Source organism: Tiliqua scincoides, chromosome 3 (assembly GCF_035046505.1).
Source record: "Tiliqua scincoides isolate rTilSci1 chromosome 3, rTilSci1.hap2, whole genome shotgun sequence".
Classification (NCBI taxonomy): domain Eukaryota; kingdom Metazoa; phylum Chordata; class Lepidosauria; order Squamata; family Scincidae; genus Tiliqua; species Tiliqua scincoides.
The window spans coordinates 69781488-69800312 of record NC_089823.1 but is presented as its reverse complement, the minus strand read 5'-3'; the positions used below and the strand labels follow the sequence as shown (position 1 = coordinate 69800312).

The following is an 18825-nucleotide window of genomic DNA, read 5'->3' as shown; positions in this document are numbered from 1 at the left end:
GCCAAGAGAGAATTTAAGAAAGCTGGCATGATTTCCAGAATGAAAGGATGTCTGCTGTCTTCTGCTTTAACTTGAGCAATGGATGTGCCAAGAATGCTCTCTTACTGCCACCTATTTATTGCCAATATATAGCTCCAAGGGATGAAATTTGTAAGAAGTCTAGCAAGATGGTGGCATTTGTACAATGCAGTTTTATTTGTAATATCCTCTTACACCATTTGACATTTATAACACCAGTATTTATCTGGCCCTTTTAAAAATAATTATTTTAGAGATTTGTATCCTGATACTCCTGATAACACAGGCCTACAAAATTGAGGGTCAGAAAAGTTTTCCCCAAACTTTGTGGTGGTTTGATATGAATTTGGGGTGCCGATTCAAAAAATGGCATCCATTTTGTCCTATCACGTCTAGTTTTGGAGATATAGTATAGCCTCATTAGTGAATGGTTCAAGCAGCTTCCTCATGAGGTAGCCATGGTGTAGGCTTCCTTTTGAGGAAGCTGCTTGAACCATTCACTAAAGAGGCTATGGCGTGTCTCCAAAACTAGACGTGATAGGGCAAAACGGATACCATTTTTGGAATCAGCACCCCAAATATACCCAGGAATTGGTGTAATGTTTAAGGAAGCAAGATGTGTGTTGGCCTGTGTAATGAATCATTGACTTTGTCAACCTTAATGGCAGTACAATACATGTTGTGCCTCCTTATCCACTGATTTGCTATTCACTGATTTGACTCACCACTAATACCAGGGTCCCCCTTTAAATGCCTTGTAACAAGGGAGAAAAAAGCACCAAAATCCAATTTCCTTCCTTTATGGTATTAAACCACACTGGTTGCAAACTTCTTGGGGTTAAACATAGCTTTAAAAACCCACTTCAGGATTTCTTGTCACCCCAAATACACCTGTATAGACGCTATACTGCTTTCAGCCACTAGATGGGGTGAATAATAGAATCTAATGGAATAATTTCATAATTTCATTCCATTAGATTTCATTATTCACCCCATCTAGTGACTGAATATGGTATAGCATCTATACCAATGTGTTCTGGAGTAACAATGGAGGAGCAAGAAACCTGGAAGTGGGTTTTTAAAGCTATTTTTCCACTGATTTGGTAGCCACTGATTTTTAAAAAAAAAATCCATGGAGAGTTCTGGAATGGAACCCCAGTGAATAATCAGGCACAACTTGTATGTGAATATACATACTTGTTAGTGATCACTTAGCGTAACTTTCTGTGAGCCACGTATAATGGTGCAACCTCTGTCAAATGCATTGAGTTAAATCCTGCTTTTCTCTTCAAAAGAATTGTGAAGGAAAAAATGACTTCAGGCCAAGCATTATAAATACAAAATGATTGGACATATATCATTGTGACAAATTCATGAGTATTTATGAGTGCCAGCTAAATGGTGTGACAAGTAGAGCACAATCTGGTTAAAGTGAAGCAATTTTAAGTCCATTAACATCAAGACAGTGAGTTAGGCTTGAGCTGAATTCTCCTGCAGAAATCAGTGGGACTTGTACAGTGCTGGTATCAGCAGCTGTGGTCTCTAGGGAACAGCCCTACCCTGAACCCCATAGCACTCTCTGCCAGCCTGCTGATGTCACAGTGGGCATAACTACTAGCATCAATACTGAAGGTTCAAGGGTGAACCCAGCCATGTGGAAACCTCAGCCATTGCCCAGCCAGGCTGACTCTTGATGCCACTCCCAGATACAGAGCCCAATCCTATACTTACCTTGCAGTGTCATCAAGCATCATCTGCTGGTGCTGACTGCCACAAAACAGTCAGCTCCAGTCATAAAATGCTCTTGATAGCATGCTAGTCGGAACAATGCTGGGGGCGCCGGCAGGAATGCTTGCACTTTCCTGCCAGTGCCAATGGATCTCCAGAAGCCCATCACCGAAGGTAAGATGGCAAGAGAGATGGGAGGAGTGGTAGGAGGGCCCAGCTTTGAAGCAACGGGGCAGGGCATGGGTGGATTGGGTCAGGGAAGGGGGTGGATTTGGTGGCATCAGTGGCTGCTGAATCCTGATCCCCTTCCCAGACCCGATCCAGCAGTGCAGGTCCACAATGACCTGCACTATTTATTTTGCTAGTGCAGGTCCACTAGGACCCTCCCCCCCTGCACCATGGAGGCTTACCCCGAGGTAAGGGAACAATTGTTCCCTTACAGTGCAACTGCCCCCCCACCATAAGATTCAGTGGTAGTCATTTTGGTGCTGCTGCATTGGCAGGAGGGGGAATGGATAGAATTGGGCTCTAAATTTCAAGGAAAGCCTGTTCTGCAAGTAATGACCTGCCTTTATGTCTATAAATTTCTAAGCACTTCATTTTTAAGTACTTGACCTTGCTCAGTTTCCTTTGTGTGCAGGGGCAGGAGAATTGAACAGAAATCCATTATTTTCACAATTATTTCTGCATCCCACTCAACAGTGCTAAGATGACGATTCTGTGTTGCGCAAACACGTGGACTGCATGATTAGAAATTTTGGGTTATGTTCCTTAATAGCATAAAGGCGGTATTGGTTGTATGTCAATTAGTATATTGAAATGTTGTAGCAGCCAGTTGGAATGCATGAGAGTTCATGCAATATATAGATTACAAAACAGGAGGCCGTTGTTAGGTGAGCTTGTTTTCGGTGCCTTGTCCAATCATAATAAAATGGTACTCTGACCTCATGACATCAGTGTTTTTTTATGCTGTCTGTGCATGCTGTCTTGCATGCTTTTTTTTTTTTTTAAATAGTATAGTTCTAAACATACTTACAAGAAGGTAAACCCCACCAAGCTCCTTGGGATTTTCTTTTGAGTAAAGATGCTTGGGCTTGCAGGCAATCCACTCATAACATTTAAATAAACATTTCATTCAAAATATTCACCTGTGCGGAACTAATGTAGTACAGTACCTTTTGATGACATTGCCATGCAGACCTACCCACTCCTTATCTTTACCAAGAACTCTTCCTGCAGGCTAGTTGGCTAGGGTGATTAGTCATTGTAGCTGGTAATTAGTAATTCTTCTGGAAAGGCTGGCTCTTCACCTTTTCACTTGGTTGTTTGCCCAAGATTATAGTACTTACAAAGGAGGGGAGGCTTCCCCTCCTTTGGCAACTCCCTTGTTGGTGCTTCAAGTATTTCCTGGTTCTTTTGATAACTGGCTGCCTGTGGGTAAACGTCGCATCACGCTGCTGGGTGTGCGTGCTGCTCAAACAGATTGCTGACGGAAGAACAGCTGGTTTTTCTAGTTTCTGTATAGAGCCCACTGTAGTTGTACCTGTGCTCTGCAAGGTGACAGAAGAAGAGCTCCGGCTCTGGACACGGTAAGGCCTATGTATTTAATATGCCATTGGTACAATTATTACCATTACCAAAAACACAACCCACTAGCTGCTCTTTTTTCTGCAATCCCGAGAGGGATCAATAGGTGGACATTCACTGCAATCCTGAAAAGATGGGTTAGAAACAGGGCTGTGTTAGGATGTCTTTTTTAAATGGTCTCTTTTTGTAAGTTTAGTGATGGTTGTTTTGTTTTACTTCTGGTTTCTCAATGAGTAGAATTTTAACAAAACTGCATGTTTTCTGCAATAAAAACTTAAAATATTGCTTAGCATGTAGCCACAAAGTTGACCAGTTGGAGTTTTTGATGAGGAGGAGTTGTAGCTCAAGTATTATCCTGATTCTTCACTCCTCCACAGGCTATTCTTGGCATTGTTCTATTAATCTGAAGATAAGTCAAACTAAAATGACTGCACTTTTATGCAAGACATTCACTGCGCTGCTGTTGCAAACAGCAAAAACTGGAACCATAGCAGAGACAGACTTCAGAACAAAGTAAAACCTTCTTTCAGTGCTGGTCTTACCCAAATCGTTCTCAATCATCTTATTTACGACTTCTGTTGACCAGAACTGAGACTGTTCTTCTATTGTCCATTCTGATCTTGGAGAATCCCAGCTTATATCCCAAGAAACTTGTATTTGCAGCCCAATCGTATCCCTCCCGCTCTTGGTCTGCTCTTGCCCCCTTATTATCCTTGCCTGCTGAGGCCTCCTTCCAGTTCTTCCTCCCAGAGTCTTGTCAGAAGCAGTATTGCTTAAAGGGTGGCGCTGGGAGATCCAGTCATCACATGGGCCAGACAAAGAGCTTCTGCAGGCAATATCCAGCCCGTGGGCCTTATGCCTGACACCCTTGTGTGTCAACTTTATGAATGTAATGATTAGTATGAATAGATGCTCTAAAAATGAATCTGGCCATTTGATGAAGTTTTGCTATGCTTCTATCCACACTCTTCATATAGAGAGCGTTGGCTTTTGATATTTTGGACTCTTCCTTTATATGCTGTGTCTAACTTTGGTACCAGCTGGTATCAGCTGCAGATACCTTGATTTGGGAAAGAAAGGCTTGGCTCAGTCTGTTGTTTATTTCTCTTCAACATAAGCTGATGTGCTAGCAGGCCAGACTGAGAGAGATGAATTGTCATAGTATGCTGGCAGTTAGGTGTTCATTATGGTCTTGAGGTCCCAGCATTTGACTTCCGCTGCTTAAGAATACTCTATTCACATCATATTTTTTTTTTCCATTTTCAGGTACCAAGAATCAAAACAACCAGCTTTGGGGAAACTTCATTACTTACTCTGAATGATCAACTCAAGGATAATTCATGAATGAAAACTTGCAGCGTGTTCAGGAATTCCAGCAAAGTTGGAATGAATACTCAGAAGACAATAAAATGATGAGATTTGCCAAGGAGTACAAAGCAGAGACTTTTAGTGATGACAGCATGCTCTTTTGGCACCAGCTTAAACATACAAGTTAATTCCCCTAAGTGGAGGTATCTTGTCTGTTGCTCCTTTGCGATTATGTGCCTTTGAGCTCTATAGCACACTTCCTTCTCTTCATACAACTGGAAAAGAATGTTATAAACATATTAAGTTGAAATATGTCTAAAAATTTGGAGATCATCAATTTATCGTTTTTATTGGAAAATGAGCGAGAAATGATATTGGGGGTACTGAAGAGAGATGAATACTTGAAAAAGACTGAAGATAAGAGAATCAGGTAAATTTTTAGTGTTCCTTGCAGTTTGGGGATATTTAGACTTCTGACTAATAGTTTGATTTTGGATATTTGAGGTGGTTTTTGCTAATTATTATGATTGATTTGCTTTCTGCCCTTTCCCTATTTTTTCTGTTCTTGTTAAACTATTTTTTATATTAATGTCCATTAGCATCGAAACAACCATACCCCATTTCAGAGATTAATTATCTGTTGCCACTTGTAGCTTTTCTGTTGTTCATCGTTGATTTTAAATGATGTAAGCTGCCTTGGACAGTTCTGTGAAAGTGGAAAGGTGGGATATAAATGTATTTAATAATACATCAATACATAAGCACAACATAATCAATAAAGGAGAGCAGTAGCAGATGAGACTGCAGCATATTGGTGCAATACCTGAACAGGTAGCAGGTAAGCTTTTGTTAATGGCTTGATTTATTAAATGGTATTGAAATTAACTACTGACTCAACATTTGACATCCTATTGCCTTTTTTCCCATCCCTTTATTCATATGCAGATCTTATTTTTCTTAAGACAAAGTATTTTACATTACCGCTATCTCACTGCTACATGTGTTCTCCGGTGACTCATAGATCAAAAATGCTGTAGGCTAAGAGGATTGTCTTTTTTACTTTCATGCGGAGATGTTGGTTAATTTTTATGCTCCATTTTAGCTTGTTAAGGGTTTAGCTTATTAACCACCATAATGCAATTTGACAAGCGTACATAAAATATTGTTATGGAATTGGAAAGTGGAATTTAGAGTTAAGATTATCAATATTAGATCAACTGCTTATATGGTAGAATACTAGCTGGCCAGCTAAACATAATATGCAAAATGATAAAATACAGCTAAAAGCCGACAATATAAAACAGAACATAGAGAGGTTTACATAGACACATACATACATAGAGAAGTTTATTGAATATTCTCCTATTTTAAATTAGATGTTCCCATTCTGCAAGCAACCCAGCTTTAAGGAAAAATAGGACATTGACTGTGCAATGACTAATTATGCTTTCTCAGAAGTAAGTCATACCATTTGGCCTACCCCCTTGTAAGTGTGTTTAGGACAGCAGCCTTAATTTAATTATTTTATTTTGGGTGCCCCTTCGCATGCTGTGCAGTAGATCCTTGGTGTTGCCGGACCCATGTTGGTGACATCAAACATCTTTGCTGGACTTTTGCAAATGCCTGACTCCAAGCTCTCTTTGGAGAACTTTGAACTGCACAGCTGCACAACTTAAAGGGGAACAGTTGTTGGGTGTGTGCGTGGGGTTTCTACCATAGTTGGTAACTGTAAGCTGGGGTAACCCTAAGCTACAGTTATTTGTAAGACATGTTTTGCTATGTACTGCAATTCAGTGGTTGAGTACAAGGCACCATAAGCAACCAATGCTCTCTCTCCCACAAAGGAAACCAGAGTCTGTATAATGCTGTGCCCCTGAAATTTCTCACTCCTTGGGAAAGTGGGATGTGAATATATAACAGTATGCCAGTGGCATACCCAGGGCTTCTAGCGCCCATGGTAATGCTTAATGTCATGACATCAAGCAGTGTCATGGCGTTATCAGTGCGCTTGCCCACTGGGAAGCAGTTGGTACATGAGTGCATGCTCAACAGCCGGCAGGGTGATTTCACCTGACCGGCTGCCGAGAGGGTGCATGAACTCCAACTACTTCCCGACAGGGAAGCAGTTGGAGTGCATGCTCTGGTGCCCCCTCCCCATGGCATCCATGGCATGTTTTGCTGCAGGGACAGTATGCCTCTGCAATATAAATTATTATTATTATTATTATTTTATTTATTAATAGTATTTATTAATAGTATTTATATTCCGCTATTCAATGAGAAGTTCACAAAGTGGTTTATAGAGAAAAATAACAAATGGCTAGTTAACATTCTCTCTCTCATGTAAAAGCTCTTCCTTACTTTAAGGGGTGCCTGGTGTGAAACTGACAATGTGTGATTAAAAATGAACAAGTTCAAAATAAAATAAACATATTTCCTATTACTGCCACTGGCAATATAGCAAGATGTTTAGTATTCAAACAGAGAAAGTAACAGCCCAAATAGAAATAGCAAAGCAATAAGCTTCACACAACTCCTCTACAAAGTGAATACTCCCTGAAAAGTAAATAAATATCTTTCAGCTAGAAGAGGATATACTGTACCTAATTAACCAGCACACATGGGAAATGCTTGACTTGAAACACACAGTAGGTGCCTTAAAAATCAATGTGCAGGGTTGCAGCTGATTAACAGTTTACATCTGTGCAACATTAGACACATCTAAGTCTTTTGATTTCACTTGGTTTGATGCAGTTAACTCTGCTTAGGATTGGTCTGTAACCAGAACCCAGATATTGGGGGATAGAGGAGGAGAACTTTTATCCATGTCTAGAGGGCTTGGCCTGGGCTCCTAGCCCATTACCACCAGAAAGAAAAACTGAGGTTAAATTGCAAATCATGCTTGAATATATGTATTTCCTTCTGCCCATGCATGCTCTCCAGATGTTGTGAGATTTGTTGAAGCCTGTTAGAAGGACTTTGAAGAGAGAACAAGCAGAGAGAACACATAGCTGCTGGCCCAGGCCCTGCAGAGAGCAAATGAAGATGTGCTTGTACAGGAAACTGCCATTTCAGGGTCACAAGAAAGCGCCTTTTTTCAAGAGGTTATTTCTAGAACTACAAGTACAAATTCTTTAGTTTCTGCTGGCCCAGGCAGTAGGAGGGAGGGAGAAGCACTAGAATTATCAGAGCACTGAGATAAGGGGAGACTGTGGAAGCGAGCCAGTGCTACCCATAGGATTTGCAAGCTGCAGAACATGTTTGAATACATGCATTAAATCTCTGCCCTCCAGATTGTATAGAAAGTCTGATAATAGATCCCAGGGACGAGAAACTATGTCTAAAAGGCTTTTGTCATTCAAATTTATTTATTTATTTTTATCCCGCCTTTCCACTCCAGAAAGGAGCACTCAAGGCAGCTAACAAATAAAATATGATAAAATATTTAATTAATGTAATAAAATAATTAAGAGCCTAATCCTATCTTCCTCCCCCTATAATCGCACCAAAAACAAGCACACTATATCCAGTGAGGTGGGGGGCTTTAGAGGGGAAAGGGGAATTATTTCCCTGCAGCCTCTCCATCCAGTTTTACCCCCACCCCAGCCCAACTTTACCTGGTCTGGCAGGAACAGTAGGAACTGATGACAGACGTGGAGCGCTGCTGCTGCTTGTGGCACTGTTCCCAAAATGGCTGTTGACAGAGTGCACTCCATTGGTAGCCATTTTATGACAGCAGAAGCTTCTCACAGATGACAATATCACAGATGACAAGCTGCACCTGCTGAAATTCCCTCTTCTACACAATTGTTAAAGGAGCCCTAAAGTTGAAAGGTTGGCCATCCCCGAGCTCACTGTTGCAGCCAACAGTGCAATCTTATGTATGTCTACTCAGAATTCAATCCCATTGAGTTCAATGGAAGTAAGTGTGTGTAGGAGGGCAGCCTAAGTGACTGAAGTTGAACTATAATTTTGGCAGTGATTCTCACTGGTGAAGCCACACTAATTCTTTACTATTAAATCTCTAATAATTTAAGTTAGGAACTTTGGGTTCTATTCAAGGCAAGACAAATATATCCAGGCATCAGCATGAAGATAATTCTTGAATATTTGAATCTAGTACCTGACAATTAAAAGTATATTTTTGCCCTGTTTTGTTATTTTTGTTCTCATTTGCTGAGCAAAATTTAAGCCTTGCCTTGCCTGTTTGGCATCCTCTGTGTTTTTTCTTAGTTGGCTGCTTGTAACATTTTAGTCCAATGCTGAATCACGCACGGAGGAAGACAGGCTCAGTCTCTGACCTATTCATTTTCAGAGCCCTGACTGCACAGACTCTACAGGCATGATCAGTACATATATGGTCTTGTTTGCACAATCAGGAACCCTCCAAAACTCAGGGTTTGCACATAATGTTTGTCCACATGTGAGATTGTGCTGACAATATGCTGGAAGTTATCAGGGACTGTCCCCCCTCACATAGATCTGCATAGAACTGCTTTCTCCCTGAGAAAACTGAGATACACATTTAGGACCCCATTCTGTGTTTCAGGTTTGGATCCTTGGAAATAAGCACTGATAAAAGTGCACTGTAAAGAACAATTTACATTGAACATAACATATTGGAATGGATGTTGGGACATTCACGACAAAATTAATTGTGCTGGGATATTTGAAGTAAAACCTATTTAACGTTGTGATCTCATAGTTTTCTTAGTTGTCCTTGTTTTTATTTCCATCTGATTTTTAAGATTTTTCCGGTTCTGAAAAAAAGCTATAAGTGCTAGTGCTAAACATAAATGAGCTGAAAGCAAATTTGTTCTACTGATGTGCAGTTGTCTCTTTTCTTAGTATTGCTTGACACAGCTAGGCAGTTGCTGCTTAGAGATTCAGTGGATGGTGAATTAAGGGCTGATGACTCATTTGCCTTCTCCATCTCTTTTACTCTTGGAACACTTAATTCTTTCCATTTTGAAATCAGAGCACATTGTCACAGCCATTTAATGATTCAGACTTCAAGACACTGAAAGGAGATATGGAAGGAAATTCTTATCTGACACAGCTGTCTGCATTAGTTTTATGATAAATGAAGGCACTCGTAAAGTAACAAGTTGAGCATGATTGTTTTTCTTATATACATTTATAACAAGGAGCATTGGAAATGCATATTTGGGATTCTTTGTCAGTTTCTGAGAGGCAGGTACAGGCCAGACTCAGCAATGAATCCGCATCTGATACTTTTCAGACTGTTCACTGGGCCACTTCTGTAATTACAGAATGGCCTTGCAGTGTTTATCTTCCAATTATGTGATACAGAAATCGCTGTTTATTTATAGTATCACAGGGTTGTAGCAATGGAAGTAGAAAATTTCCACATCATTATGATCCACCAAGCTAAAGACAGAACCATCCACCTATTGATCCCTCTCAGAAATTAACCCACACAATCCAGGCCAAAATGAGTTATAAGCAGAGCGCAAGTGTATTTCAAGAAACGTTTTCAAAGTGGTAGTTCCTGTAGATTCATTCAAATGAGCCAAGCAGTTTTTCTGCAGGGAGGATAAATTCTTTAACAGCCCAAGTCTGTGTGCCTACTCAAAAGTAAGTCACATTGAGTTCAATGGCACCTACTTCCAGGTAAATGTGTGTAGAATTTGCAGCTCGGTAGTCCCATCCACTGTAAGTCCCCACACAGCGATACTATGGCACTGTTGTGACGCATTATATGTCAAGGAGCTGCATGTGGCTCACAGGCTGCTGTTTGACCACCCCTGGTCTAGACACAAGGGAAACAACAAAGGAAGGAAGGGAGATGGAGAAGCAGGGGAAGCATGGTTGTTGTAGTTACACATACTTAAGCTTAATTACAGTCGGGTTGAAGGTTTGAGGCGCTGAGCCAAAGACCATGTAAAAGATGGGTTTTAAGAAGGGATTAAAGCAGGACATGAAGGTGATGGCTTCCCCTGTAATTTGTCCCAGCACCTGGTATTCAGGGGGTATCCATGAAGATTCTGCATAATTACTGATTTAATTGTTCCTTCAAATGATATGACTCATGGTAGGTTAGCTATATAAATGCTCAGAGCCTAAGAGGCCACCATTGTGACCAATTCCAATTGCTATTGCTACTTACCCAGGACATGAATCCAAGTGTCAATTTCCTGGCTTCTGGGCAGCCGGGTGCATGTCCCAGATTCAACAGAGTTAGAATAATTATAAAGCATATTTTCATGCAGAAAGTACTCAACCAATGAGGAAAAGAGAACAGCAGAATAAGAGTGATTTTATACTAGTCACAGTGGAGCCATGCTTATGTGTCTGCAGTGAGCCTTATGCAGTAGTCTTGGTCTTTGGAATTTCCAGTTTCTAGAGGAAGTATCTGTTAGACAACGTTGTTTTATTTCAAGTCAGAATTTAATTGCTGCTCTCTGAACTACTGTAAATGCAAACCGATGAAGGCCATTAGAAGTGAGACACTCTGCTAAAGTCATATTTATTAATAAAAAATAGCTATTTTTGTTGGGAAACTGTATATAAATAACAAAGATGGTTACCTTGCAAAATAAATGGAAAGATCATTTACTGTTTCTGGGGACTCACAATAACATTTTTGTTTGTTTTTGAATGCTGAAGTATTACAGTAGCCAGGCTATAGGCCCACCCAGGCTGCAGTGTGACATATGTAGGATAATTGAGCCAAAGTAAACGGTCATTTTTAATGTAACATAATCAATTTATGGCATGTGTTCCAGCCATGAAGCCTGATATGATATCCCAGTGCTGCATAGTTGTAGCCCAGAGGTGTCAAACATAAGACTTGTGGGCCAGATGCGGCCCCCAGAAGCAATTTATCCAGCTCCCATTATGATTCTCCCAGCATATTAATTGGGCTATCTCATATCTTGAAAATATGAACAAGATTTGCACACTTCCTCTTCTGTCATTTGGAGCTAATGAGTTTCTATGTAACAACAAAGTGCTTATTTCTGTCTATCATCTACTTAATGACATCACTTCTTACTTAATGATGTCACTTCTGGCCCTCAGCAAGCACCTTGAATGCTAGCTTTGGCCCTCTGCTGGTTGCTTCTGGAGCATGTGGGAAACCAACTGGCCTGGCCAATTGCAGCTTCCCTGCCCCTACACACAAGACCCTAAAAAGTTAGCCATGAGGAATAAGGAAAGTATGAGGAAATAGCTCTCTACTCTTGACTAAGTAAAGCAGGCTGGAGAAATTTCAAAAGTAAACATCGTTTATTAAAAAGCATGTCAATATTACAAGATAATGTGGAAGTCCCTGTATTTTAGAACTTTTGGCGGCCATATGCATGAAGCTTGTGAAATTTTTCCAGGAAAGTTGTGAAAGCAAAAGCCAGTTTGGAATACGGCATTAATACTATTGTCATTAACAGCCTTTTGTGTTAGTGAAAGCCTTATATGCTGCTGTGAAAGAAAGCTCTCTGGCTTCTTGCATCCTGCTGCAAGATTGTACTATTAAAAGAGGTTCCTTACAGACTAGTGCTGCTGATCACCTAACCATGGTTAAAATGATCAGGAACATCTTGCAAGCTCACATATTCCTGTTTCCTTTTGCAGTGACTTTTTTCCATCTCTTCTTACACAGCTCCCCTTGCCTCCTAAGGATTACAGGGCCCTGAAAGCCATGGATTTCATTATTCACAGGTTTCCTTATCCCTTATTAGGAAATTCCTTATCCTTTTGCCTGGAACTGAACTCCCATGGATAATGCAAGAGGCCCTGTAGTTAGTGTTAAGTCAGTACAAAGATAACATTAATGACTACTAGTTCCCAGACTGAAAGGGGGTGGCATGTCCATACAAAGGGACAGAAGCCTATGCGTCCATTGGTAATTTAGATTGCCTGATCATAGTTGGCTAGACTACGCAGTATACCATCTGCACCTGTCCAGGACTATCTCCTGTCTTGCTGGAGGCTTCCATCAGTTCTAGTTTATTCTGATCGTTTCCAGAAGGAGAGACAACAGAAAGCTTCAGTTTCATTTAACTGTATCAAAGTGGCTGAGGACTGGAATTGCAGAACTGTATGTGGAATTGTATGTGGAATTGCAGAACTGGAATTGTATGTGGGCACTGCAACTTCATTTGAATCAAAGGAGGAGTTTTAAAGTGCTGATTGTTCTTTTAATTTTCTTGAGTACACAAAAAAGAGTCTTTCTTTTAAACAGGACTTCATTTACAGTATAAACCAGGGGTGCTCAAACTTTCAACTTTAGGGATGCTGGACCTTTAACAAGTGTATAGAAGAGAGAATTTCAGCAGGTGCAGCATCCCTAAAGTTGAAAGTTTGAGCACCCCGGTATAAACCTTACATTTAATAATGAAGGACTTCATGTAATATAATGCATTTAATTTTTGAATTATGCCTGAAGGCTTGAATTAAAATGAGGCCAGTGTAAAATGAGACCATTGATATTTTATCACTTGGAGCTACCATTTCAAACTCTGGCTTAATTTAATTGTTTGTAACCCTGTCTTTTTCAATCATGGAGGTTGTGGGAATTCTTTCACCCTGCTTTCCCCTTTTTCTGCTCCATTTTCTTTTATCTTTTGTATTGTTGAAGTATACCTTTCTTTCTTCAATTATGAGTGCTTCCAAAACCCATAACTTCTAAACATTATTTGAGAATCTCTGCTGAAGTGTGTTTTTTGTAGACAATACAGAGCAGTTTCCCATTTGCTGAGGATATCAATATCTCTCTTAGCACATATTTCCTTTTCAAATCTCACATGTAGTGAGTCTCTGAGAGTGCAATCCAAACTACATTATTCTCTGGCATAGGCAGATCCTGCACCAGCAGAGGGTGTAACTAATATGCCATAAGGCACATTTGCACACTTAGTGAGCACGCAGGTCCAGCAGGGTGGCCTGCGATGTTCTGCTGACGCTGCATCTAGACCTTCCACTGGACAGTGCAGATAAGGTCATGCCAGGCAGCATAGGGGCAGCAGGAGGGTGGTTTGGAGGTGGGAGGGGGCATTTGGCAGGGGAGGGTGGAACCGGGGGTGGATCAGGCCTGGCAGGGAGTGGGATTGGCAGAGGCTTCCTCCACTATATCCTATCCTCACTCCCAGACCTGGAAGCCTTAAATGGGGTGCTTGAATTTCTGCCAGCTAAATAGCTGATGGAGATCCTAGTAGTCCCATAGGGTTGCTATTGTTTTTGAGGGGAAGGCCAAGTGTATGTACTGGAGCAGGTTTATGTGTTAAAAATATATTATTTATCAGAGCTAGTAATATGGCTAGGTGCTGTTCAAAAACAGGAAACTAAAGTGCTGCCTCCAGGCTTATAATCTCAAAAACATGGCATAAAAGAACAAGGGAGAAGATAGATAGAAGAAGATAAACTTTTCACAAAATACAGGTGTATGTTACTTTCTGCTCTAAGCCATCCATTGTTTTCCACTATGCCCTGCTTTGAAAGGCTTGTTCAGACAGAGTGGCAATCTTCGTTGCTTAGACCAGGAAGTAGGATTACTTTAAGACTTGTTGGGGTCTAGGGGTGACTGTTCCTTTGAAACCTCCCTTCCTTTTGTTCTTTGGAATGCTGTGTGTGTGTGTGTGTGAGACCCCCCTGTCCTGTGTGAGGCCTGGGGTAGTTGCCACCCCCCCCAATCTGATAGGAATTATATATGAAGATACATACAAGGGGAGGACAGAGCATTTGGCATTCTCAATTCTCCAAGTCATAGTTTGAAAAATAATCAGAATGCAGCCATTATCTAGAAAAAATGCACTGATTACTGGCAATGTTCAAAGATTAGAATCTTCTGCAATGTTTTGTGGCCTTGCAAGAAATATAGGATTATTTCAATATATATACAGACAGAATTGTTTAGGATAATGCTGTAATGATAATGAGTAAAGGACTCATTATCTTGGTGAGGTGCATAAAAGAAACTCTGTCAAGGGGGGGGGCAATTATATTCTTCATCCACAGCTTAATATGTCTGCCACCATAGTTGTTCTCCCACAACAATTCTGTAGTAATTATGTTGGGAAAAATGAGGCTAAGAGATGAGAGATTGTATGAGGCTAGCCAATTCATCTGTCAGAAGTTGAGAAAAGTGGTTCAACATCCATATTGGAAAGCAAGGTGTGATCCAGTTTCTTTCTCTCATAATAAATCTGTGCACATAAGAACTGAGGAAGCGGGACAAATTGGTTGTGGCTTTACTTTCCATAGCGGAGTGTAAGAGCTCTTTTGTTTGTAGTTTCAGTGTCCTTTTTATGCTTTCCTTTCTAAAGTAAGGAAACAGCTACACTTCAGTCATCTCCCCCCCCCCCACTGATTCAGTTATTTGTATTATTAACAGCTAATGTTGCTCAAATTGTTTTAGGAGGTTTGATTTCAGAACAGCAGAAAGAGTAAAGTTGCTCTCAGAAATGGTTTGCTCTACTACTATTTATATTGCATTTTAGGGTGCCATAGTAACTTAACAAGAATACTTGAGCCAATGCAGTTTTATTTTGTTGAATGTGATACTCTTCCCCACTGAATTTGCTGCTAAATATGTGAATTCATTGAAAAGCATTCTGCTTAAAGTGATATGAAGTAAACAGAATAAAAGTTCTTTCCTGTGGTAGTTTGATCTTGATGCTCCTCCACACCTGCAAGCCAGCATTTGTATCTCTCTCATTTAGTGGTTGTCATACATGTGTGAACAAGCCCATAAGTTTTATGAAGAGGTAAATATATCTACTTTAAGCCGGTTTTTGTTAAACAACTTTTTTCTCGCCCACCCCCTACTTTCAGGAAATTGAAGAATGAGTTATTAGAAGTGAAACGGAAAGGTGGGCGGCATCACCATCAGGACAACAGCAGGATCTGCATTCGCTGTCAGAAAAGCTTGGGCTTAATCTTTGATAGAGGTGACTTGTGCCAAGCGTGTAAACTCCGAGTTTGCAACAAATGTCGTATTGTTGGAATTGATGGCAAATGGAAATGCACGGTGTGTGCCAAGATAGCGTAAGTTCATATTCAGATTTCTGATTTATTGCGATGATATGTTGTCAGCTGATATACCTGCAAAGAAGAGGAGTTGGGTGGTGGTGGTAGTAGTAGTAGTAGTAGTAGTAATTGTTATGGGTTTCTCCCTTTGTAGGAATAATGATATATTATTTTCTCTCTCACCAGCCTTCTCATCTGCCTTTGTTACTCTTATTTTAGCATGAGATCAGCCTATTCTTTAGGGTCGCTTTCTTCTGCCATCCTCCTAAGGGGAGTACATTTTTAATGGTTATGTGGCTTGCACAGCTCAAACATTATTAAAGTACATTTCAGAGCTTGATCTCGGCACTGTCTTGTGGTATCAGGTCTTGTCCACTCTTAATCTAGGTCTACATTACTAAGGGTGCAATCCTAACCAATTTTCCAGCACTGACCTAGCCACAATGCAGCCCCAAGGTAAGGTAACAAGCATGCTTTTATCTTGATGGGATCCCCTTGACTACCTCCCCCACTGCAGGATGTGGTGCACGCCACATTGGCACAGCTATGTCAGTGCTGGAAAGTTGGTTAGGATTGCGCCCTAAATTACTACATTACTGGTACAGTCACTGACACCTTTTCAATGGACAATGAATTAAAAGTGAGAGTCCCAAATTCTATGATTCCCCCAAGAACTACTGTATCTTCATTGCTGTTGGAAATACCTTGGCTGAAGCAAATGAATATTTGCTATCTACCCTGCTTTATAGAGATGTTGTCCTTTGCACTTGATCAAGAGGGGTGCTTGCAAATGCTGACATTTTCATTTCTCTAGGGACTCTAGGTAGAATTTTTGATAAGTATGATGTACCAGGTGCTGTTTTGGGCTGCACCAATATATATATATTTTAGCTGTTTGTTCAGCCTGACTTTGCAACATATAAAAGTTACATTTGTACAACAGCGCAATGATCAAAGTGACCAGTGTCTAAAAGCATGAAAAGGTCAAAATAAATCCAGAGCATATCAATCTCTCCTGTGTATTTTGAATAATATTAAAGTTGCATGTTGAGCAGGTATCAGGGAAATAGTCTCCTGAATTTCAAAGCATGCAGAAGCAAAATTATATAATGAAGCAGTTTTTCAAGCAGTGTAGGTAGGGAATCAGATGTAAAAACAGTGAAAAGCTTCCAAGCATCTCTTAATAGAAAGCAAGAGACAATACTAAGTGCTCCACTTGGCAGGCGAAAGAGATGTAAAATGAGAACTCTTAATTCACAACAAAAATGTGTGCTCATCCTTTTATAAAGCTTTCCCACTTTTAGTACAGAGTTCATTTTTAGCTAGGAATAAAGGTTGGAATAAAGGTTGCTTTTTAAAGTGGGGTTTTAAAGTAATATAGTAGCACTGTTACGTTAATTAGTACTTAGTACTTGTATAATGCATGTCAACAGAGCTGCACACTTAGGAAACGCTATCAGTGTTGTTCTTACTACAACCTTGTAAGATAAGTAAGGGCACAATCCTATGCTGAAGCAGGCAGGCCAGCGGGTCTGCATTGCATCCAGCGCAAGTTTGGGGACAGAACTGGCGCAACCCGAGGCAAGGGGAAAACTCTCCCCTTACCCCGTGTCATGCAGCACTGGCCCCAATGGGTCTACTTGGTTGAGTCTACTCAAAAGGTGGCACAAATCCAAGTAGACTGGATCCCATGCCACTTGGGAACGAAGTCAGGATCCTGCATAATTATTTAAATCTGGCAGCAATTAAGAAACTTAGAGGGAAAGACATGGTGTTAAAACTTCCAGTTTTAGATGCCTGGCACTCTTGACAGTGGTTTTTCAAACATGATTGTTACATTCACAGAAGCCTTTCTGGATCACTTGTGTTCTGTGGAACCTGCAAACATCTTTCTCATACCTGCAGAAGATTCTGGGACATGTTCGACAGTACCCTCTTTGTTTGTGTGGGAATCGGGTCAGACCCATTAGGTTTCATCCCTACCCTGCATGAACTGAATACTGGCGTGTTCCCATATCTGTGAGGGTTCCATTCTGGAACCCTGTGCGGTTACCTGAAATTGTGGATATGGGTGAACGCGTGCCCCCACACCATCTGGAGGTTATGGGGGCTCCCCTTGCTTCCGGAGGGGGTGTGCATGGGGGGCCCCCTGCAGATCCGATCTGCAGGTATCTGAATCCATGGATGTGGGATCCACGGATATGATGGCCTTCCAGTACATGTCTGAAGACTCATTCATCACTCAACACTTCTCTGCAGCTGTGCATTGTGCATAGTGCTGAGCAAGCTGCCTTTCTTGGGACAATTATCTGCTGTTACTGGGTTTTGTTTTGTTTTTAGTAAGGAACCCTCTTTTCTCAGTTTTCATAAACGCTCTTCTGTGGAATGCAAAGAAAAAACTAAATGTCACGTATGCATTCCTCGGCCCAAGATATATGGCTTGCCAGTAGCTGCAGTAGCTGCAGCTGCACGCTCGTGTTAGTGTCCCCAGCAACAAATCTGAGTAGATAGATCCCTGGAAATTTCTGGGCCCCTGGCTCCTGGGCCCCCTTTTTGACCCTGGGCCTGGGTACAAATTACCCCCTTTACCCCCCTCTCCTAGGCCCTGGAAACAAGGCCTGGCTTGGCCTACTTGGATCTGCACCAGCAAAATCACTGGCGCAAGTCTGCTTGGGCCCAGGTTGAAGGATTGGGTCCTGGAAGTCTGAATGGGCCTTCTGCTGCCGAATGTGCCCCCTTCCTGGACCTGATTCACCCTCCTCCCTGTCGCCACCCCATTCTGCTGACCCCATCCCACCTTCTGTCCTACCTGTGTCAGCAGGTCCTTGTGGGTCCACCAGCATACAGGAGGATGCTCTGGCCTCCCCACCAGTGTTCCGGCAGCACACAACTTTGTGCACTGCTGGAGTATGTTTTGCAACTACTGTAAGTCAGTTTACACTGGCAGAGTGCTAGTTCTGCCAGTGGGGCAGCGCTGCTCTTTTGCAATCCTATATATACTTAACAGGGAATAAGCCCCACTGAACACTGGACTTCCTTCTGAGTAGATATGCATAGGATTATGCTTTAAGTCTTCCATATTGGCCTCACTCAATAAGAATGCAAAATGTATGCTTGAACTTGGGCAGCAATTGGAAATGAGTAATGATGACTTGGAGAGCAACACCGGTCATGCATGATACCACTCAATGGTTTGCA

The 18825-nt window shown here is 41.2% G+C and overlaps 1 protein-coding gene across 2 annotated transcripts in view; it reads left to right on the top strand.

The window, feature by feature from the left end:
* Positions 1 to 4952: 4952 nt before the first annotated feature.
* Positions 4953 to 18825, top strand: part of SYTL5 (synaptotagmin like 5) — a 47158-nt gene continuing 33285 nt past the window's right edge. For both annotated transcript variants that reach the window (XM_066621782.1, XM_066621780.1), the window contains exons 1-2: positions 4953 to 5071; positions 15433 to 15645. In XM_066621782.1, the coding sequence (XP_066477879.1) occupies positions 4953 to 5071; positions 15433 to 15645 (332 nt within the window). The remainder of the gene's footprint in view (positions 5072 to 15432; positions 15646 to 18825) is intronic.